General features: G+C 41.9%; 2 protein-coding genes across 2 annotated transcripts in view; both read right to left on the bottom strand.

The window, feature by feature from the left end:
• LOC121628289 (replication protein A 32 kDa subunit-like) overlaps nucleotides 1–2,945 on the bottom strand; it is a 9,985-nt gene extending 7,040 nt beyond the window's left edge. The window contains exons 1-5 of the mRNA XM_041967305.1: nucleotides 2,844–2,945; nucleotides 2,743–2,776; nucleotides 2,555–2,656; nucleotides 227–340; nucleotides 65–133 (exon numbers count right to left, since the gene is read on the bottom strand). Coding sequence (XP_041823239.1) covers nucleotides 65–133; nucleotides 227–340; nucleotides 2,555–2,656; nucleotides 2,743–2,776; nucleotides 2,844–2,899 — 375 coding nt within the window. The 5' untranslated portion in view covers nucleotides 2,900–2,945. The remainder of the gene's footprint in view (nucleotides 1–64; nucleotides 134–226; nucleotides 341–2,554; nucleotides 2,657–2,742; nucleotides 2,777–2,843) is intronic.
• Nucleotides 2,946–4,270: 1,325 nt separating this feature from the next.
• On the bottom strand, nucleotides 4,271–22,611 carry pdik1l (PDLIM1 interacting kinase 1 like). Its single transcript, XM_041967300.1, has 3 exons — nucleotides 22,461–22,611; nucleotides 13,735–14,030; nucleotides 4,271–9,203 (listed from the first exon to the last, which is right to left on the bottom strand). The coding sequence occupies exons 2-3, from the start codon at nucleotides 14,017–14,019 to the stop codon at nucleotides 8,463–8,465; spliced, it is 1,026 nt and encodes a 341-aa protein (XP_041823234.1). The 5' UTR covers nucleotides 14,020–14,030; nucleotides 22,461–22,611; the 3' UTR covers nucleotides 4,271–8,462.
• Nucleotides 22,612–23,118: the final 507 nt, after the last annotated feature.

Genomic DNA, 23,118 nt, shown 5'->3' with positions numbered 1-23,118 from the left:
AGGGAGAAAAGACAAAGTCATTAAAATTTGATCATATCTCTTAACTCTGAAATGATTTACTTACATTGAAGTTCCGAAGACTTCCGATGACTTTCACATATGTTCCTGGAGAAGCAAAGGTAGTCGAGCAGTCCTGTAAGAATCAGAATTTATAAACCATCAATATCCACAACCCCAAAGAGGTCATCTCCTTTCCCTCAAACTGAGAAGACTGGATATTACTGGCCTCCATGTCAACCCACAGCTTCACATTCAGAGGTGGACCAGTCATGTCATCCACAGAGTACTGGACGTTCGTCACGAACGGAACAAGTCCACTAACGATGCCCACAACGGAAACCTGAGGGTACAAAACAAAACAAGCTTAAAGAACTTCAAGAACTTCGACAATTCAGAAACATGATCATTTGAAGGAAGGGTACTAAAACCTCTAATTTTGTTCTTCATGAGTTGTCCTTTACAGAGATTTAAGAGATTCCTTTAAAAAAAATATATATATATATCTTAATCTCGATTCACACATACACGTGATGTCATTTCTACACACAGCGATTCTAAAGCATTTTATATCACGCGCTGCATCAAACAAATGCTCATAATTTCCTCCTGGATTTTTCTAAGCATACCCAAACGCACCACTGCCGTTGCCTCTTCCATCAACCAATAGTAAGCGCCATTACAAGACGTGATTCAGTGGAGGAAGCCCGCCTGCAGTCGAGTGTTTGGAAAGAGTGAGCGAGAGTTAAAGCGTAGGAAAGTCTACGGTAAGGAGGTTTAAATGCATAGCAATGAAAACCCAAGTGGTAGTAGTGAGAGTCATCCTTTCACCTGACTGAACATCACACAGGAGCTGCAGATGTGGAGACACTACACTAACTTGCTCCTTTCTACAGTTTGAAATTTCTTCTGCTTTCAACTGTGACTTTGAGGACTGTGTACAACGTACAACTCTGTGTGTGAAGCTTTAGAACTGCTGTAGCAGCTTTGTTTGATAGGAGCTGGCGCACTATTTGGGATAAGTAACACCTTAAAAGGACCATAGAAGAAGACATATGCACACAAGACTGAAGCATTTACATGTCACGCAGTCATCGCTGCACCTGAAGTCACTGGATCCACTCACACATGACAACATTTTTATTTCTGGAAGAATTTTGGCCACTGAGCCACTGTACATTCACAACTTTCTATGCCCAGCGTCACCACTAGACGTCAGACACACTGGACCTTTAACATTGATCAGTTGGTGTTTAAGTTTCAGCAGCAGTTGTTTGGAACTAGCAGGAATAGGAGGCTTATAAAAGGAAGTAAATGGACGATATTGCCCATTTCATGGTGATGGCAGGGGTGGAACTCTGGAGAGTACGAATAATTAGGAACTACTGAATCATAAAGATCGCCGATCCTTTGGAACATCTCACCACAGCAACATCTGGTGGCCAAATAAATGCAATTCTAAAATGTTCCACTCAGTGTTTTCACACATCTCGTCTCATCTCCAGATTTATAGGAATGGAAGGACATTTAGTTTCAGTCTGTAGGCTTTTTGTTGGTGGCATTCGTGTACATCTAAATATTTTTATTCAGAAAAACAATCTGTTCATTCAACAGTGATAGGACTGAGGTCTGATGGGAGAGGAAAAAAAAGCTTGTGGCACTAACTTTCCTAAATGTTAGTTTATGGAAACATCATTTACATTAATGCAGCTTCTGCATTTCTCCACTGTCTGGACAGTCTTTGCAGTGCTTTAGATTTTATTTCAACTCTGCCTTCAGGACCCCCGCCCACTGAGCGCTTTGCACTCGTCACCTTCACTAAGGCTAAAAGGAGGCAACAGTACTACTTTATATTGATTTATGAGGCCTTATCCCTCAAAACTGATGTGTCTCCAGCAGAGGAGCAGATATAATTCTTTGTCCCCCAAATCAAACCTGAAAGTAAAACAAAAGGAAAGAAGGCTTCTTCCTACACTACATCTTGGTATTAAAATAAGCTGCTAAGACATCTAGTGCTTCATGACTTTAAATCCTTGAATAGTTTAGTTCTAAACATGCACACTTAGTTATTTTTGCATTTTTAAGCCAATCAAGGGGCAGATTAATGGTTCATTTTCTTTAAATGTTAGGTATTTTCTTTGGTGTAAGGCGTTGTTTTAGTCATTTCTTATTCTTATGTTTCATTGTAAAACTGTTTGTTTTGGTTCTTTGTTAGTCATGTTCCCCTCTTGGTTTTAACTAGTCTGATCAGCCAGTATTCAAGTTTCTTTTTGTTTCCTGTTTGTGGGTCAGTTTGGTTTGACAGTTACCTTTATGACTTTGGTACAGTTTTGTTGATTTGGCCTCTTCTAAGGGCTCTGTTTTTGTCTAACAGGGATGGGAAAGTCTGGTCTTCGAGGGGTGCTGTCCTGCCCATTTTAGATCTTTCCCCGTTTCAACACACCTGATTCAAATTAGTGAGTTATTGTGTAGAACTTGACAAACCGTTGGATTCTGACTTAACACCTAATCACGTATGCAGCTTTAATCGTAGCTCTGAAAACATCAGTAGTCCTACCTGGTGGAGTTCCCAGCCACAGAGAGCAAAGCCATCACTGCTGGTCTGGGAAGCAGACAGCAGCTGAGACACTGTGATGGGTAAGATCTCAAGCTGGGACTTCTGTGGTAAGATCAGTGAAGGGACGTTTTATAACGAGCTCAGTGCAACACACTTTCCTTTGATCATTAAAAACAAGGCAGACACACCTTTGATACACCTGCTCTGTGGCTCATGGTCCCACCTGTCAAACAAAGATGTTCAGAGTGGAGGAAATATGAAGAGACAGATCACTGCAAAGACCACTTACTTTGATTCCACATGACAGAAGTTTGACGTGATCATCAGCTGAGCAGCTGAACTCATTCTTCTGTAACGATCAGCACAGATTCAGGAACCAGACCTGAAGCACCTGTGGAGCCCGAATGACTGTCCTCAACAGGTGATCTCCATCAGAGCAATGACGTAGCACAGAGCTGCAGGAAACAATCCAATGAGGAGGAAAACCAGTTGTTTAAGTTCAGATTTTATTAAAAATCCATCATTTCAACAGTGACAGACAGGTGTTGAACATTATTAGATCTCCTCAAAATATCTTACAATAACATAAGAGCAAACACGAGTCCTAAAAAAGGCTTAGGTCTGTCATCTGACACGAGTCCGGGTGTATGACTGATCCGGGAGCCAGAACACAGACACACCAGGCCCAGAGTGGAAAAATAAGAAACAGATCCTGCAGCTGAAAAGATGAACACATCACCATTTTCTACATTAACTGTACACTCACATCATCCCCAATGAGAAAAGATGGATCAGTCCCACAGAAGGAGGTGGTCAGTCCTGTCGGGCAGACCGGAATCACACCCGTTCAGACTGTGTTCACCACTTTCCCAGTTTGAACACCAGTGTAATGAGGGAGAAAACTTCTAGTTGGCTCAGTTTTCTTCATACTTCTGTTGTTCACTGGACTCTTCATGGTGCTGTGCAGCTTTTTGAAAATGGTTTATTTCAGAAAGCATGTACCTATACAGACAAATCAACCAAAAACCTACATTTCTGCTCTTTGAAAGTTGTTTTTATTAATATTTAAGCCATTAACGGTGTTTGGCTGGGAGTTCCAGAGTTCCCAGTAGGAAGGAAAAATAAACTGCTACAATTGCAACTTAGAAATTCAGAGGAAATGTAAAACCTTTAATCCAACATGCCTGGTAGGTGTAGAGCAACTTTACCCAATGATAATTTTGCTGTGCAGAAAAAACACGTTGTTTCCTGGCATTGTTAACAGCTAGCTGGTCAGTGAACAGATGCTACTGGTTTTCCGCCTGCTACGTGCTCAGCTTGGGTCTGACATTATCCTGGATGGAGTGGTAACGTCCTCATGAGCAAACTGGGACATCCAGATGTTCCCACCAACCCGGCTGCAGACTCCAGGCCGCTGAGTGACTCTCCGCTGCAGTGTGAAGCAGCATCCAAACAGCTTTGAGTTGTTTTTTTCTTTTTGCACCAATTTCTGGACTAGAAGGGAAACGCGTCACTACAACACAGCCAGCAACCATTTTTATCTGTCAACTGTTTGAAAGTTGATTTTTAATCCTGATTATGTATTTAGCATTTAAAAAACAAAAATCATTTATTCATCTATTTTGTATTTTTTAGCCTGACTATTTAGCTGGTTTTTGTTTTGTTGTGAATTAGAAAAAAAGAGAAAACTTTTTGCCATATTCGTGTTTTATTTTGCTTCCTCCTTTTTACACACAGAAAAAAAGCTGAATGAACATCCTCGTATTTCCCGTCTTTCTTTGCTCAGTGACGTGTACGATGATCCAGCTGCTGGTAGAAAGGACGACTTGTTTACTCACTGCTTTTGTTTACACAAAAAAACAAACAGGTCAATGACAAACACACAATTATCACTAGCACGCAGACGGGATTATCCCAGAAGAATGTCGCCATCTTTTCATTGGCTGGCAGAAACGGAGGCGGAGTCAAGAAGCTGAGGGAGCAATGAAACCATCACAGCATTTTATACATCCAACAATCAGGCTCTTAAAAACAGAGCACGCTCAGTCATATTTACATCACACCTCATTCATCCCGTTGATCCTATACAGTATTTACACATGTGCAAAGGAACTGAAAACAAATCGGAGGAAGAAATCTCTTAAAACCCCAGACCGAGTATATATTTGGCAAGTGTGTTCCTCCTCCCAGTCTGGTGGAGGAAATCTGGCGGGAAATGACTTCCCATCATCCTCTGCTCTGCTTAAAGCTCCGAGGGGACGGGTGACTTCGCTGCTCGCGCACAGAAAGCCACAGGTGAAGCAGCACGAGACGTCCTGCAGTAGGAAAATAAATAAAGCAGGCACGGGAACTGGAAATACTGGTTTGTTTGTGGTATTGCTGCTGGTGGCAGAGCACAGTGCTGGGGCTTCATCCAACGTCTCAAACAACTTCTGCCAATTCTGTGTTCAAGTGCAATAAGTGAGGCCACTCTAGTGTCAACAGAAAGGAAAATCTCATCACTGCAGGGAGTGGAAGGAGAGGCCGTCACGCTCCAGAGTTTAGAATTTCATTTTTCAACCAGAGCTCCAGAGCAGCAAAGAGCCGAGATTATTTGGCTTCTCTGGGCTCTTGTGAAAAAATATGTAAAAGTAGACGTGGTGAAAGGAGGACGAGGTCCCGAGCATGATCCCCGCCAACTTCTGCAACTTAATAGGCTTAGAATTAGCTTGTCACCGGCATGGAGAATCCGATTACCGGAAAATTCAGAGGCAAAGGAAACAGCGCTGACACCGTGAGACAGGATCCTGTTTGAACGCTGCAGAGATCTTCAGGCGGGAGGAGGAAGGCGTGCCGATGTCTTCCTCCCTGCAGGTGAGCGGTGCTGCATGCGTGAGTTAAGACCTCCGGCTGACACTGTGCTCAGCCTGGTAAACAAACAGCAGCAGTTTTCCCGCCCAGTCCAGCCTCTCAGCTCCTCAACACAGCAGCTAGTTAGAGGGGATAAATATAAAGGAAAGTGCTTTCTATGCATCCCCCGCCCTCTTTACACATTCACAGGCTCAGATGGGAATATTCACGTCGCTGCGCTACAACACAAACAGCTAATACTTTACATGATTAAAAAGGCTGGGAAGCAAACCAGGAGTACATCTGATTGCCATGTGAAGCGCTTCCTCGTTACAATTCTTTCCCTTTACGGATTGCAGTTGTTTTATTGGCTCTAATAACAATGTGCCAATCAAAACTGAGCCTGGGTTCAGGTTTGGTACGAGCTGAAGGGTTCTGGTTTGGATGGACCTCAGCTGCGGATTCACCTGAGATTTTCTGTTTATGAAAGGAAGCAAGAATCAGATGACTGGTATGTCAGGATCAGGTGCGTACAGGTGCAGCAGGATGCCTTCAGGAAGTTTTAAACCCTTAACAACGTCCTAAAATAGAAGGTGGAGGGTTAGCTACGTGTTTCTATGTAAATAGAACTTTCTGATAAACAGATTACTTGTCAGGTTTACTGTTAACTAAAAAGACGTAATTAAACCCACCAGGTAAACAGATTCAGTGCCAAATACAGTAGATGCTCAAGTTAGGAGGACAAAAGAAAACAGCTCCTTCTGCTTTCTAATGTAATCGTGTCAGCCAATCAGAGGCTGCGAGCCGTTGATTAAAAATGATCTCATCCTCTCACATTGGTCCTAAAGTGCCTTTCATGATAGAGTTAAACAGCTGATCAATAAAAGTTCCATTTTGTTCCATCTCACCTCGATGAAACGTGCTAACCCAAAGTCAGTTGACAAAAAAGTTGTTTTTTGGCGAGTATGCCGTCAGAATTGATTCCATACACTGATTGTAAACATGACTCAGCAAAAATTTGAGGCTTTTTGTGTCTTGATTGAATGAACGTTCAAAGATTTAAAAACCAACTTAAAGTTCAGAAAGATGGCGCCATCTAAGCAGTTCATGGATGCTGGACTGAACCTAAATGGGTCGAGGACCACCAGCCTGCAAGTTCTAGATGTTTCAGTCAAAACAACCTCTGGTTCCAACGTTTTTCCTCCAGGTCTGTTAAAGACCGGATCATACGGAGGAGCCAAACCACCAAAGTTCAAAATAAATACAGAAATATAAAAATGGCTCATAAAACTAATTAATGTGCCAATAAATTATACAATACATAAATCTTGTTTTTCCTCTAGGATATTTATAAAATGTGGGATAAATTGATAGTTTTAGTATAATTTCAGCTGTTTTATTTGACCTTCATAACATCTCTGCCATTTAACTTTCACCTTTGTTTTTCTTTACTTCTTTTAAAATCAGATTTCCTTTTACATTTTTTTCTCCCAAAAATTATTTCCATTCAGCATTTTACACTTTTGTTAACTGAGTGATATTTATTTACCATTTATTTCCAATCTAGCATTTTTTCCTGTTTTTCCAAGCATATTTACTTGTGTGTGTATTTCTTGCTTCTGTCTCGTTATGTAAATGAGGGAGTGGTCGTTAAAGACGTGTTGATACTTGCCTATTGTCGCATTGCAGGTCGGTTTTTGTATGAAAAGAAGAATAAAAGGAGAAATAAAATTAAAGGAAAAGAAGAAAAAATAAATAAATCAAAGGAGGAAATAAACTGAAAAAGTTTTAAAAAAAATAATTTTTTATATTCTGTATAATTTGTTGGCATGTTAATTAGTTTGAGACTTTTTTTTTCTGTATTTACTTTCAATTTTGACATTTTCGGTTCTCCATAAAAAAACATCCAGAACCTGCATGGTAGTCCAAAACCGGATTTGGACAATCCTGGCTTAAGCGTGTCTAGTAAAAACATTAATTCCCAGCTAAGCTGCTTTCATTCACATCTTCCTGTTTGTCTTATCAGAGCATTAAGTCCCTTTCAGCAGCCGTCACTTTGCTCTAATAAAAGCCTGATTTTCCAATCGCAGCTTCATCCAGAAAAAGCAGCAGCCAGGTGACTTAAAGACGTCTGTCCAGTGAATTCAGCTCCAGCTTCCACACACACTGCAGGCTGGCTCAGTGTCCAGACAGCAGCTGTACTGCATGTTATGTGTCTTAAAGGAGCTTTTGGTGAACACGATGTTATCGTGTTATTTGTGACAAACCTGGTGGATTCAGTGTTTTTGTGTTTAAGGCTGCAGATAAGCGTTTCTTCCCTCTATCATGGTACATTCTGGTTAGCTGGGTGAGGCGTGTGTCTGGGACAGGACGACTTATCTTGCAGTTTGCAATGAACAGAAGGGAAAAACCGCCAACGTCAAGCCCCTCCTGGCTGGACACATGCTGATAAAAACATCCTCCACCCACTAAAATAAAGCAGCAGCTGACAAAAAAAACTCAAGTTCGGCATCTTTTCAGAGCAAAAACCGACGTTTGTCAACAAATACCATCATGCTGTTTGTTTGTATTACCTGAGCATTCAGGGCAGAACTGCTTTTGATGCCAAAATACACTCCGATCTGGATGTAGGTGATAACCAGGCTGTTTTTTTAAAGCAGATTCTGTCTAACCAGAAATGGCTTCAAAGCACATTCCACACATTGAGGTGACTGGGTTCTAAAAATGGGCCCTTTGGATCATCGTTTGCTGTAAAAATCACAGGATGACGTCTCGTATTGCATTTAGTAACAATTAGCACCGAGTTCATGATGGTATTTGGAAACAAGCTGTCGGGTTTTTGGATGATGAAGGGTCACGTTGTTCCTGTGTGAGGAGGAAGCGATCGGCCTGAGACCAAGCTGCAGCTCTCCTTTAATATAAAGACGCAGCTAACAGGAAGCTCGGTGTGCTTGGACAGTGGGTGAAGTTTAAACCGAGACAGAACCCATTTCTATTCTAATTACAAACAATCCCCATTAAATGAAGATCAGCAGCTGATGAGATGTGTTCATGTGCTTGATGGAGTCCGTGTCTTCCATCACGTGTCCCAGTCCAGCTCTCTGCAAGCGATGCGCACCAGTCTGAGCTCCAGTTCAAAAGCGTCAGGCCGTTCCTGAGGGTTGGCCGACAGCATCTCCCTGATCAGCTGCTTCATGTGGCTGTTCATGCTCTTTTTCCTGGCGGGGATCAGCAGCTCCATCTTTGGGTTTTCTAACAGCGCCTCCCCTAAAGGAACAATCTCTGAGCCCTGCTGCACGTAGCTCCCCAGCAGCTCCTTCTGAGTCTCCACGTCCACAAAGGTGATGCGCTCCACCATGGCCCAGATGATCACCCCTAGGGCGAAGATGTCTGCCTTGGCCGTGTAGTGGCCCTCCCACACCTCCGGGGCCATGTAGAAGTCTGTTCCACAAGCCGTGGACAGGAAGCACTTGTTGACGCTGGCCGGCTCTTCAGGGTTGAGCCCGGAGGTAGAGCAGACTTTGCTCAGGCCGAAGTCGGCCACTTTGAGGGTGGGCTCGGAGGAGCCGGCGGGCGTGCACGCCTGCGAGATGAGGATGTTGTCCGGTTTGAGGTCGCGGTGTATGATCTGGTTGCGGTGCAGGAAGGCCAAGGCGCTGCCCAGCTGCAGCATGAAGCTGGTATTGGTCTTGCGGCTGGGCTTACGGGACAGCAGGTAGGCGTTCATGTCGCCGCCGTCACAAAAGTCCATGACGAACCATAAGTAGTAGGCACAGCAGGGGTCGAAGGTGATCTCGCCCTTCAGAGATGTTTCCACAAGCTGCAGCACAGACAGAAAACAGCATGTTAAAAAACAGGCAGCACAGACTAGTCCCAGTCTAATTCCACCTGAATTAGACTGGGACAAGAATACCAACCCGCCTGAATTAGACCGTAAACTAAGTTAGTGATAGAAAAAAGAGAGAGAGAGAGAGCACAATTTGTCTGGTTCCCCTAAAATAATTAAAATATTGAAATTATTTTATTTGAAACATTCTGGTATCTGACTTTAATGTGGGTTTTTAAAGTTTCCATTACTTTTTATTAAGCATTATTACAAATAGAAATGAATGGAATGAACTACTTTACTGGACCTTTGCATCGCTGATGCTGCCGAGGGGGGTGGGGGGTAAACTGTTAAAGGCTAACCATGCTGCTAGCATGCTGCAGCTTAGCCTTGCTAAATGTTCCTGCAGCCTTTTTGTCAGACCGCACAGTTTCTGATTTTACAAAAAAAAAAAAAAAACATTTAGTTTGTGACATTAAAGCTTGTGATGTAAACTGCTCAATTATCCTAAATGTGTGTAACCATGGAAACCTCACTGTAAACAAACAGCTGCCAACTGTGAGGCCACGAGTCAAAGAACCCACTACCCATGAAAATTATCCCATAGTTGTCGTGGTCAGCTGATTCTCTCCCATTATGATTTGCTCTTCTGTTAGCACGTACTGGAAAACTACAGAGCAGTTAAAAAAAAAAAGAAAATAAAAAAGAAGGAATAAAGGCATTCTGGGAAAGTGCCCAATGCTGGTGCTGCAGAAAACTGAATGAACAGCCTGACAATGGGCCAGCGAGCTGTTCAAAGGCTATAATCAGGCTGTGAGCCCGCCATCACGCAGCAGGGAGGCTCTGCAACATGACAGGCTGCAGACAGGTTGACTGGAGAGGAGCCCCCCCTCCCCAACATGACAGCACAGTCATGTAACAGGGGACTGCAGACAACATAGATCCAACCAGAAACCACCAGCTCTTCTGCACATGCACACAGAGCAGAGCCGACACCTGGGCTGAACTCGACAGAGCTCCATCATCCAACACACCTCATGGAAAGAACATAAACTAGTTGATCACAGATCTGTCACTTTATTCTATGTCCGAGCAAAAATAAATATTTACCTGCAGCATCATGTAGCTGAAAGTCGCCAACACTGGCTGGTGGCAGAATGTACGGTTACATACCTAATTTGGTCTGTTTTCAGGGAGCTTAGCTATTTGTCGCTTGACACAGAAAACAAAGCAATACCACCGGCAATCACGGGGGCAGTGCTGAGCAGAATAGCTGACATGTGACCAGCAAAAGAAACAAACCAGAGAAGAAGAAGAGGATCAGAAAGGGACGAAAGAAGCAGAAGAGGATGAGGAAGAACTGTAGAACTGTGCAAGCTTTTGAAAAAAGACTATACTGTGAGTGTTTAGGGCATGTTGGGCGGAAAAACTTTATAGCCACACATTACAGCCGCTAAACGGTGTCTGAAACTGACGTCAGCTCGCAGAGTGAACTCTGCCCACTAGTGGAGGAATTGACTTAGCAACCATGGCAACACAAAACATGCATGGAAGTATGAGGACGGCGACGTAGGACGTTAGATACTGACGTCACTATTTACCTACGTAAGCTAGCATAAATGGGTTTTTATCTTGACAAGTTTTGATCTTTAACAGGAATTGTGAAAAAATACTTTGCTCTGTAACAACTAGACAAGCTGCTAAAGTTAAAACTGAGCATCAAAATGAGAAAAAAAAGAAGATTTAAGAGACTTTGAACGTGGCATGGTTGTTGGTCTGAGTTTTTACTGGGATTGTCACCACAAAACATCTCTAGGGTTTCCAGAGAATGGTCTGAAGAAGAGAAGATATCTAGCGAGCAGCAGTTGTCTGGACCAGGATGTCTTGTTCAGAGGTCAAAGGAGAATGGGCAGACTGGCTGGAGATGATAGAAAGACAACAGGAAGTCTAACAAGCACTGGTTCCATCCAAGGTCTGCAGAACAGCATCTCTGAACACACAGCATGTCCAACCTGGAAGCAGATAGACTACAGCAGCAGAAGACCACACCAGATGCCTCCTGTCAGCTAAGAACAGGAAACTGGACAATAGAAGATGGAGAAACGTTGCTGGTCTGATGAGTCTCCATTTCAGCTCCACATTGAGATGCTAGACTCAGAATCTGCTGGAAACATCATGAAAAAACCTCTGAGGAATGAGCCTGATGAAGTGGCCGGTGAATGTAAGTATGAGGGGCAGATGATGAAGGACCACTGGGTTCTCTCATATAGCAATGTTACAGTTTTAAAACTGTGTTTATGGTTAAATAACACCAAAAACAAAGTCCAGATCGGGTTATACAGCATGGCAATAGTTTCAAAGAGCTGAAACAACTTTATGAGACACAGCTACTACAGACAAATATCAACATGTGACCTTCAGTCTTAAACGATTTAAAACTGGTTAAACTGGACTGACTGATTACTGCAGCAGTAAATAAAGTTTCACGTTTATGCTTTAAGAAATAAGATCATTAGCTGCCACAAACTACCTCTAAGGCGGATCTGTAACAATGAACTGTGATGCAACTTTTTCTAAGACTTCTAAGATTTATTCTAAATAACGTGACAGAAAACTGGACAACAAATGATTCAAAGAGACCAAGTGAGTCCACGCTGCGTCTGGATGAATAAAGAGTAAACACCAGCATTCTGCAGAGTCAGCATGTATGAAACAGCTGTTGGTCTTAAAGCTGAACACAAACCGGCTCAGTTACTGGATCAGATGCAGCACTTCCTTTCTGTGGAAATGTGTGAGGTCAGTAGTGAAAAATGCACATCATAGTTTTAATGTTTCCATGAAACAGCTGCTTCTGTGTGTTTGCATACACACAACCTGCAGCATGCTGCTTCCTGCTTCCCGCCAACGGTGCAGCATCAGGAAGAGACGGAAAAAGGGATGTTTGGATTCTAGGAGCAGGGTTTGATTGATGCAATTTGGCCACATAAGAGCAAAACTCAAACACAAAAAAAAACATTTATCTGTAATAAAGAGTCTCCAATAATCCTTGCATCAAAGAAGAAAGGAGAAAAGTAAGGAAAGGACTGTTTTAAATCTCGCAGAGGAACTTTCTTTATGACTCGAACTGTGTGTGTTGGGAATTATCCTGAGGATTTGCACAACCCAGGATATATTTATCCTTTCTGTGGAAAGCTTAAAATCTAATGTTAATAATAAGATTGATTGTCGGGTCATTTTCCAAGAAAATGATGTGAAACTTTCTCCATCTTCCTCCTGACATGCTTTAATATACTTTTTTTTAACTTTTATCTATTTGCCAGATTTGTGGGAATGTTCATGGTTTTGGTATAAGTTGAAAAAACAAAAAACATTTTGCGCACACACACACACACACATTTCTAGAGCTGCAGGTTTAATCACCAACAACTACAATTATGTTTGCATATAATTGTTGCTGATGTTCATGATTTCCTAAGTTTGTTTTCTTGTAGGTGCTCCTGATGATTATCTGCCCTGTTTTCTCCCTAATGGATTTACTGGTGTAGCAGCTGGTTGTTTTGGTCTGTTCGGGTTTTGATTGTACAACTGTTCATCTTCATCTCCTTTTTCCTGTCTTCACTCTCTCCTTCCTCTTCTCTACACTACACTTTCCATTTTTCCCACGGCAGGTCCAGCATTTACAGGTAATTCAGGAAAAACCAGATAAAAATATAAACAACAACACTGAAGCATTAAGGGTCATTCCCTTTATGTCCACTAAGCTCCTCTTGGCAAAGCAGATTTATTTAACACAACCAAAAATGAATTACTAAACAAATGCTTTGGTTCTAATCAAAAGCCAAAAATATAAATGTTCCGCTTGTTCTTAGAGAGTTACATTTAATAAAAGACATCTAAGTGTCAGGTTAACTTTGTTTAGAGAATTGAACATAAATAATAAAAACATACTTTATTTTTGATACTTCAAGCATAAACCGGATTCCTGAGGTTTTTCCTTAATTTGTGCCCGGCGGCCCATCCAGCAGGTTTCAACCCTTTCTGGTATGAAGATGCTCGTTCTGCAGGACCTGAAAGTCTGGTTACTCCTACCTTCTTCTCAAGTACTACCACAGAAGAATGATTTCCTGAACCATGAGATCTGATGCCAGCAGATGAGGTAATCAGATTACATCAACAAGCTAGCATGTGTCCACTACCATCAAATATAAACTTATTCATATTTTTAAAATATAAATATTTTTCTTCTCTAAATTCTCAAGCAAGACTTTTACTAAAGTGTGTTTAAGGCCATTTATTAATGTCAGGTTTAATGTCTGTTTCCTTCCTACGTAGGAAATATCGTGGTGTGTTATGAGCTTTAATCAAACCCATAATTCCCTGTCCAGCCATCTTAGTGACTGCTGTGTAGTCTGAACAGTCTGATCAGCTGGACATCTCTGGTCTTTTCTGCAGGACCTAAACACACCATCACTGCAGGATTATCATTCTCCCCAAACTTTGTTCAGCTGAAACTCTGCTTCCTTACCTCAAGGTAGAGAGGGGAGCTGGAGCCATGGCTCATCCTCTGGGCCAGCTGGTCCCGCTGCAGGATACACTCCTCCAGGTGGATGACGTTGGGGTGCTGGCTTTGGATGCTGCTCAGAGCCCAGAATTCTCGCAGGGCCAGCTCCACATTCTCCGGAGAGTGGCAGCGGATCTTCTTCACTGCCACACGGGCCCCTGTTCGCTTCACCACTGCTTCATAGACCACGCCGTAACTGCCGCGCCCCACCTCCTGGATTAGCTCGTACTTCGGCTGGCTGCTTACCATTCTAGTCCTCACTGGGGAGAAAACAAACACAGGTTTATATCAGGCCGTCTAACTGGTCGACTTCTGCGACTTCTGCAAGGAAGTTTAAGGCTGTAGGGTGTGATGCAGGACAGAAGGCACTCTGGCTGAAGCGTGAACTTCACAGAGAAAGATTTTATTTAATGAATCAGTAACATCTGTCAGGTGTCCAAAACTTTTCTGAGGAAGAGTCAGAAGCTGCTAGTTAAACTGACTAATGCTTGAAAAGGGTCTTCAGCACATTACCATTAGATTATGGTAAAACGCATCAGCGGAAGCCATGTGAAGCGGCTTTAATGTGTAGACATCCACTGAAACAGATGCATTTCCACCAAACCTTACGTAAACATAAGCATTCATCCTTCCATAACTGACAGGAAGACGCATCATCACTATATATCTCACACTCTTTACACTGGTTGCACAACCAAAACAAGGTGATGTTGTCATTCAGGGTGGAATACTCGTCTTTTTACCACAAACACTGATTTAAACAACGTAGGGAACCTGGCACCATGTGAAACTCCTAGAATGACGTAGATTCAGATTGATCAGCTGTGCGCGTTGCCATGACAACCGTGATGCTATCGGCGTAACACCGGAGCAGGAGAAATCCTCCATCTGCTCCTGACTGGAGCAAGATGCTTCCACCTCCACCTGCCTGAGAGAATCTAGAAAATTCTCATCTTTCTGTCCGATTTCCAGCTGGTTGACGTGTTTTCCGACGCGTGCGCTCTGTCCTCTGATGGAAACCTGCGTGTAAGCGCACATGTCTGTTTGTGGGCTGACTGCCATGGACACAGAGAGCAGCTATGACATGTCGTCATGGGAACCAGATAAAAAGCATCAGACTGTTTGATAAAAGGACAATGTTAAAACCTGTTCTAGAGGAAATGTGGTTTTAAATGACCATTTCGGATTTATTTCAAAGTACATACATGCGTGGTGACATCACTTCCAGTTGTGGAACGTGGCAGTGCCTGCAGTCTTAGCGTTAGTTGCTAATGTGAGCAGTAATACGCTGCTAAATAGTTTACAGGTGATTGTAATCCACACTGGTGAATGAAAACATCTGAACAGACATCATCTCGATAAAAGAAGATGATTGGACGGAGGCAACTCAGGAAACCAGTCGTGTAATAATGCTAAGATCTCGGTAAGTCACGCAAGAGTAGGGTCACGTTACCAGAAAAGCTTTATGTATCGATGTTGGATTTATTTGAGTCAATTCAAATCAATAAATGGTTTTTTAAACCCAGCCCTACTTAGACTCCAAGAAATGAAACGTCTTCATCGGGCCTTTCTATGTGGAGTTTGCATGTTCGCCCTATGTTTGCGTGAGAACATAGGGAACATGTATGTTAGGTTAACTGGTCACTCTTATCGTCCCCCCTGGGAGAGACCGACTGGTTGTTTGTCCCTCTGTGTTGGTCCTGTGATGGATGGTGACCTGTCCTGGGTGTATCTGTCTGTCCTTTCAAGTGTTTGTGTCGGTAGTGAGTCGGCTTGGGAATCGAGCATCGACTGGAACCGGGACTTACTTTCCAATTCTGCCAGAATCTTTCAAATTTTTAAATTTCAATTCCTAACTTCGATCCTTGGTCCGCCAACCGGAAGACGAAGCCAAACACCAACAAAGAAGAACTCACTGGAAGTGTTTGCATTACCGCCCAGTGATTGGCTACACTTGTGATTGGTGTGAATGACAGCCTCTCATCACAGACGTTTTCAGGCCACAAAGAAAAGGAGCGCATGTGTTTTGGCTAAGCAAGCAGGGAGCGCTTGTTGTGTATCTCCAGGTGTCTTGGGATGGAAATGCCACATAAAACAGTGAGGACACTTTTCTTTTTTGGCCATAAAGGTGAGGAATACAAACAAACCCAACAACACTGGGTTCACAGAAAGACCAAATGGCTGCCAAAACGCAAATTTGATTTTGATTGAAGAAGGAGTTTGCAGACAGACATTCATAAGGCCTATACTGAAAAAATACATAACTTGGAATAATTTTGTGGCAAACTATTTTTTATATTTTTTAACACTGGACCCTTCTGTGGAAAAGTACAGTTGATCATGAAATAGATGATAATGTGACGTCATTACCACGAAACAGGAAGGAAGTCCTGTTAGCTGTGTTGCTAGCCATAGTGTTTATTTTACTAACTGTGTTTTGGTGTTTAGGAGTACTGTAAAATTATTTGGCTCGATTGCAGAGAATCTAAGCTTTCTAACAAGGTATGGCATGCCTACATTGACAAAAGTGTTACTGGAGAAGTTTTAGAGTTCATCAAACAAAATGGCGACCAGGTTGCTGGCGACCAGGTGGGAAAACATTTAAACTTTTTTTACCCTGACTCTTAAAAGAATCAGAATCAAGAATCATTAGGAACCGAATCGAAACTGGAATCGTTCAAATTCAAATGATGCCCAACCCTAGTAGTGAAACTCAGCGATGCTTCTCACTCTACAACAAAACCAAGGCAGATGCAACCTCCCAGTTTAACTTGCCACATCTCTTCTACTGGTTTGATCAATAAATTACGTGTCCCTGCTGTCCCGTCTGCAGTCAGATGAGGGCTGAGGTTTCCAGATGTGAGGATCTTAACTGGTGTTACTGCAGTCTAGCAGAATAATATGCTCAGGCTTTCCTTTGCTGTCACTTATCTGCTCATCTCATTTGATAACCCCTCATCCTTCATGCCAGGTGTCTTGGATTCCCAGGAAACAGCCGCCAGGGTGTTGTTAGTTTCAGGGCACTTGCACTTCTAATAATCTAATAAAATCATCACTTTTTATAAAAATATTATGAACTATATCAACGGATCAGCACAACTTCCACACGGAATGAAAACAACATTCCACCACTTTCATGTGTTTCCGATTGCGTTGCTTTGTTCTGGTTGAATGAGGGAATGGGACACTACGGCAGCCTGAGTGGGTCATTATGGCTGCCTGAGTGGGACATTATGGCTGCCTGAGTGGGACACTACGGCAGCCTGAGTGGGACATCATGGCAGCATGAGTGGGACATTATGGCTGCCTGACTGGGACACTACAGCAGCCTGAGTGGGACATTATGGCTGCCTGAGTGGGACATTATGGCTGCCTGAGTGGGACACTACGGCAGCCTGAGTGGGACATTATGGCTGCCTGAGTGGGACATTATGGCTGCCTGAGTGGGACACTACGGCAGAGGAAGCGTTTTTCCCTCCAAACTAAGGGATTAAGACATGCTTGTCAGATTTTATTTTTATTTTGTTTTTGGGTTACAGAAAAAAGATGAGCGAGGTGTGATTGTGGAGGACGGCTCACCAGCCTGTAAAAGTTGCAGAGAAAGGAGGAAATGCATCCAATACGTTTCACCACCTGGATAACCAGCAGCTTTTTATGCTACAGTAACGCTAAATGTACAGTAGCTTGGATAAATGACTAATGTTTATCTAACGTAGCACTGAAATTAAATGTTATCCTGTCATTTGCTATTTTGTGATTAGGTACAACCCGGGATGCGTTCACTGAACATTACGTTATACAGATTAGAAAAAAACTAGTTTGGATAAATGAGGCTAATATTTAACTTAACATTGAAATGAAATGGTATCGTGTCATTAGCTATTTTTGTTGTCTTACAGCTTAACGCGATGCGTTCACTGAACATTATGTTATACAGTCACGTCACAGTTTCACATTTCAGACATAATCGACCCGGCATGAACTCCACGGTTTCAGTCGTCCGAGTGAAATGGTTACAGTCCGCAGAAAAAACTACATTTAATTCCAGATATACGTCTTATAGTTTTATTTATGTCCCAAACAAACAGCAGCTATTCTGTATATAAAGGAAGCTGGAGCTCAAAGCTAGCTGGATGCTTTTCCTGCTTTCTAAAGAAATGTTCAAAAGCGTTTTTATAATGTAGTTTCCAGAAAGAAGCTTCCCAAGTCCAGGTAGAGGTCCACTAGCCTCTTCATCTGTTCTCTCTGAGAGAAATCCAGAGTTAATATGTAGGATTTATTTATTATTTACACAACAAAGAAGGCTTAGATGGAATTTACTTTGTTCTATTATTTTGTTATGTTGGCATGAAACGATAGAAATAAATAAAACTAACAGACATGTAATGAGTGTTCAGGTGATTTCACGCATTATAGTGCTGGAAAATTAATTTACGCACACAAATCGTAAAACTGTGATTTCTTTTACATTAATCATACCAAAAAAAACCTGTAATTGTGACATCCCTAAAATACAAGACGTGTACATATCTCAGCATTTAGAAAGGACTGAAATTCTGCGACTAACAGAGCTGTGTTCATGCACATAAGCTTTTCTGCTCAATAAACACGAGTCCAAAACAGTGAAGAAAATTCAGCCCAAGCAAAAGTAGAGCTGAATAATATGACTTGCATCCAGAAAAAAAGAGCTTTAACATGCACGGAAGTGAGAGCGGTGGAAAGTCTATGTTGTCTGTAGAAAGCTGTCTTTTAATCAGCGCGTTTCCAACGCTGTTGAAGGTCAGCCTATGTTTACAGCTCGACTGGGCTGTTTCATTTTCTGTAGACAACCAGGAGAAAGGGATATGGGAGGCATTCTGCCCCTTTTAGCTTTTTAATCTTAGATTTTTCTGGATTATCCATTAAATCACAGATCAAACCAATGACAAACAATTAGTGGGGCTGCACACAGAGCAAACTAAACTTCAGCTGACAATAAATATCAAATTTTCATTGGTTGTTTAATTGTAACTTACTGTTTTTGCATTAGAAAAAAGGATCCCCTCAGGGGCATTCGCTTCCTTATAAGCCATCCAGCTGATGCTTTTTCATTCTACTACTCTGAACTCTGCAGAAATCCAAAATGTGATCATAACATAATGCACGAATACTGAGTACTTAAAGGCTTTTTATGATGTCACAATATTCATCTATTAGATTCTTCAAAAAGAAAAGTAATACAAAACTTCTGATTAAACAAATACAATACGCACTCGTGCTTATTCTGTCATTACAGATACATATAAAGTAAAAGATGTAGGGTTTTAACTTTGTTATGATTGCAAGGTTTGATCAGCTGAGAATAAAGATTTGTGGGAATCAGACAGCTGGTGTTCACTTTCAATGCTGCATTTAATGATACACATGCCTCCTAACGTCCTGCCGTATGAACGGTACACCACATTAAATGATGGTGGGTTTCCTCTGGGGGACACACCGCATTATGTTGCCAAGAGATACTGCTAATGAGCAAATCCCGCTAATGAGCAGATCCGCTAATGATGAGCTCACTATACATTTGAAACTAGCGAGTCACCTGATGTTGATAGGACTTGACAGGAGGACCACGTTTTTAGGAAGTTGAGTAAAAGCTGTACTTTTAACCCTTCTGTTGAACAGGAAAAAACAACCAAGGTGGCTGTGAATCAGAATCTTTACCCTTAGCTGGTTAACACTATCAGGCCCACCTGTTCAATAGCTAGTTAACACAAATATCTAACCAGCCAATCACATGGCAGCGATTCACTGCATTTAGTCATGCTGACATGGTGAAGACGGCTTCCTGAAGTTCAAAATGAGCATCAGAAAGAAGGTTTCCAGAAAATGGTCTAAAAAAGAGAAGATATCCAGTGAGCAGCAGTTGTCTGGACCAGGAAGCAGCAGAAGACACACCGGGTTCCTCCTGTCAGCTAAGAACAGGAAACTGAGGCTAAAATTCACACACACTCTCCAACACTGGACAATAGAAGATGGAGAAACGTTGCTGGTCTGATGAGTCTCCATTTCAGCTCCACATTCAGATGCTCGGCTCAGAATCTGCTGGAAACATCATGAAAACATGGATCCATCCTGCCTTGGATCAGCGCTTCAGGCTGCTGCTGGTGTAATGGTGGGGGGAGATTTTCTTGGTCCACTTTGGGCCCCTTAGTACCAACGTGGCCTGGTTTAACCAGCACAGCCTACCTGAGTATTGTTGCTGACCATGTCCATCCCTTTATGACCACAGTGTAGCATCTTCTGATGCTACTTCCAGCAGGATAATGCACCATGTCACAAAGCTCAGATCATCTCCACCTGCTTTCTAGAACATGACGATGAGTTCACTGGACTCCAACGGCCTCCACAGCCACCAGATCTCAGTCCAGTAGAGCAGCTTTGGGATGTGGTGGAACGGGAGATTCTCATCATGGATGCAGCCGACAAACCTGCAGCAACTGTGTGATGCTGTCATGTCAATATGGAGAAAACCTCTGAGGAAGGTTTCCACCACCTGCTTCCATCTATCACACCAGGAATTGAAAAGGGGGTCTGACCCGGTGCCAGAAGGTGGACCTTGGTGTGAAAACAGTAACTGTTTAGTGCAGCTAGATGATGTACTCAATCTTAGATGCATATTTACAGTAATTCCAGGCCCCTCTACCTAAATATTTCATTTTTGTAAACAATGTATTTTATTAGGAGACAGTAATCGGACCAAATAAAGGCCCATAAGTCTTACACTGTAAGATGATGGTCCTTTCAAGACTTCACCAACCACAACTCAATGATTTTACATACAAACTTAGGGGCAGCGTGGCTCAATGGGTAGAGTGGTCGTCTTGAAGACTGAGGGTTGCTAGTTCGATCCTCGGCCTGCCGAGCTCATGTCGAGGTGTCCCTGAGCAAGACACCAAACCCCAAATTGCTCCTGATAGGTCGTGGTTGAGCGCTTTGCATGGCAGCTTCCACCATCAGTGTGTGAATGTGATGTATAATGTAAAGCTCTTTGGGTATCATTCCAGGTACAGTAAAGTGTTATATAAATACAGACCATTTACCATACAAGACAATAAGACTTTGTTTTCATTCACACAAGAAGACATAGAAGAGCACACAGAACACTGCTGCAGCTTCCCAGTGAAACTCATCTACTGTACATGTAACACAACTAACACCACCACATGTTCAAAACTCAAAAAATGGCCACCGTGTTAATGTGAGGCCATTTTTCACAACTGGTTTGTGTTACAGAGTCTTCATGTTTCCTCACCGACGGGTTTATCACCACATCACCATGTGTACAGTCTGCAGCATCTATTTCATCAGTGAATACATCCTGCTGACAAACTTTGCTTTTTTTATTAAAATAAAAGCAGGAACAGTGGAACTGTTTTTCAATCATCTGGTGTAAGTTAAATAAGAAAAATCCTAAATGTACAGACAGAACTGAGACACTGAGTCTTTACCATGAACCTTATTAGAAAAAAAAAACACAACCTGTAACAACAACCAGGTAATCACAGCGCTGACCTCACTGAACCTACAGCATTTAACATTAACTTGAATTTCTTTTAGATAACCAAAATTAAACCAATATGTTAAAATTACGTAAGTTATATGCAGTGCTTCCCAGCACCTGCTGCAAAAACTGGATAGAAAATCATGAGATCAGAGGAACACACTAATCCTCATCACTGTAGCCATAAATACATTAGAAATCATTTACCTGTAAAACCTTTGCGTTTATCATCTACTAAACTCTACTTCAGTCTGCTTCACTGTCACTGCTTCTTCTTTGCTTTATTTAAGTCGTTTAGCTTGACAAATTATTGAGAAGTTACTGCAACACTAATAAGTTCTTCTTTCTAATTTAAAAACAGAAAATTAACTGTTCTCGGGGCATATTTATAAATAATATTACAGAAACCAACATTATACATGTCAGATTGGTCTAAATGCTGATTTGAATGCTCAAGTTTTAACACGCAGATTCAAATATGGAGCAAAGTTAGCAACTCGGTCGCTTTCGTACATAATAAACGCAGACGGACGGTGTTCACACACCTGCCTGTACACGGAAATCCACTGGACTAACCACCATAATTAACTTTATTTTACTGTAAAGGGGCGTTATACTGTCATAATTGAGGGTGTAAGATATGCCTAACAGTCGCTGTCTCCCCCATCAGAGAGCATGAGAGAAACCAGCCAAACAAGCTAATTAGACACCCGTTCCTATGATTGGCTATGAAGCTAGCAGCTATGTGGCCTGGCCACTGTCAGCTAACGATGTTGATGGTTAGCTAACGCTAGCTAATGATGTTAACACCAGCTAACAAAGAGTCCATCTCGCGCCAGCTAAATCGAAATGTATCAGCAACAGCTTACGTAATTCAAAACGAAAACAAGTTGGGTGCTTTTAACATAGCTCTTACAGTGAGACACAGAGCAGGCATGCGTGATCTGCTCAAGGTATTGACTGTTTATTGTCCTGTGTATGTGTGTGTGTCAGTGTGTGTGTGTGTCAGTGTGCGCGCTATCAAGAAATCTAGCTTCATAACACACACGCTTGCTAGCCAAGCAGGCGAGCAGAGACAGCAGACAAGACAATAGCCGATCTGCAGAGGAGACCGTGGCTGTAACAGCGTGGGTTGTCATCTTAGCAGGCTCACCTTTGAGTCGCTTCTCGGCGGTTCATTTGTTGTCTTCCTCACTCTCCCTGGCAGCCATTACCGCTGCGCACGTTCTGCTCACTCAGTCAAGCCGACGAGGGTTTGTCAAACACTGGACGTGGAAGCGTGCAGCTGCTGAGCAGCGCAGCGCGGCGTGTGGCCTGACAGGTCAACTTCCGGTTATATTTCAAAATAAACTACCAAGTTATTATTATTATTATTATTATTATTATTATTATTATTATTATTATTATTAGTGTAATTATTTTATTGAATACGTCAAAATAAATAAAAAGATAAAGTACTATTTTAACATAGCATCAAAATATTGAATGTGAAAAATGTGTTACTATATATATATATATATATATATATATATATAGTAATGAAGTTAACAATGTACAATGCATTATTATTATTATTATTATTATTATTATTATTCCTAGTAGCAATAATAGCAGCAGTAGTAGAAATATTTATTTGTGTTCCAGCAATATATCTTGATTTACGTCTCACCTCAGCAGTTTGGTAAATATAATATATGGAGACTTATGACAAACAAAATTTTGTTTATTTGTTTGTTAATTTGTATTTTCAAAGCTAACTAAATGTAAATTCATAGAGGTCGACATAGTTATACTGTATATTTTGAAATAAA

The sequence above is a fragment of the Melanotaenia boesemani genome, chromosome 17, assembly GCF_017639745.1.
Source record: "Melanotaenia boesemani isolate fMelBoe1 chromosome 17, fMelBoe1.pri, whole genome shotgun sequence".
Lineage (NCBI taxonomy): Eukaryota > Metazoa > Chordata > Actinopteri > Atheriniformes > Melanotaeniidae > Melanotaenia > Melanotaenia boesemani.
This window is presented reverse-complemented; position numbering and strand designations above follow the sequence as displayed.

Bases quoted from the DNA above. Each gene is read 5' to 3' on its own strand.
- pdik1l (XM_041967300.1), bottom strand. From the start codon at position 14,019: ATGGTAAGCAGCCAGCCGAAGTACGAGCTAATCCAGGAGGTGGGGCGC. The intron at 9,204-13,734 runs GTAAGGAAGCAG...TCTGTGCTGCAG, and splicing joins GCTCCCCTCTCTACCTTGAG to CTTGTGGAAACATCTCTGAA.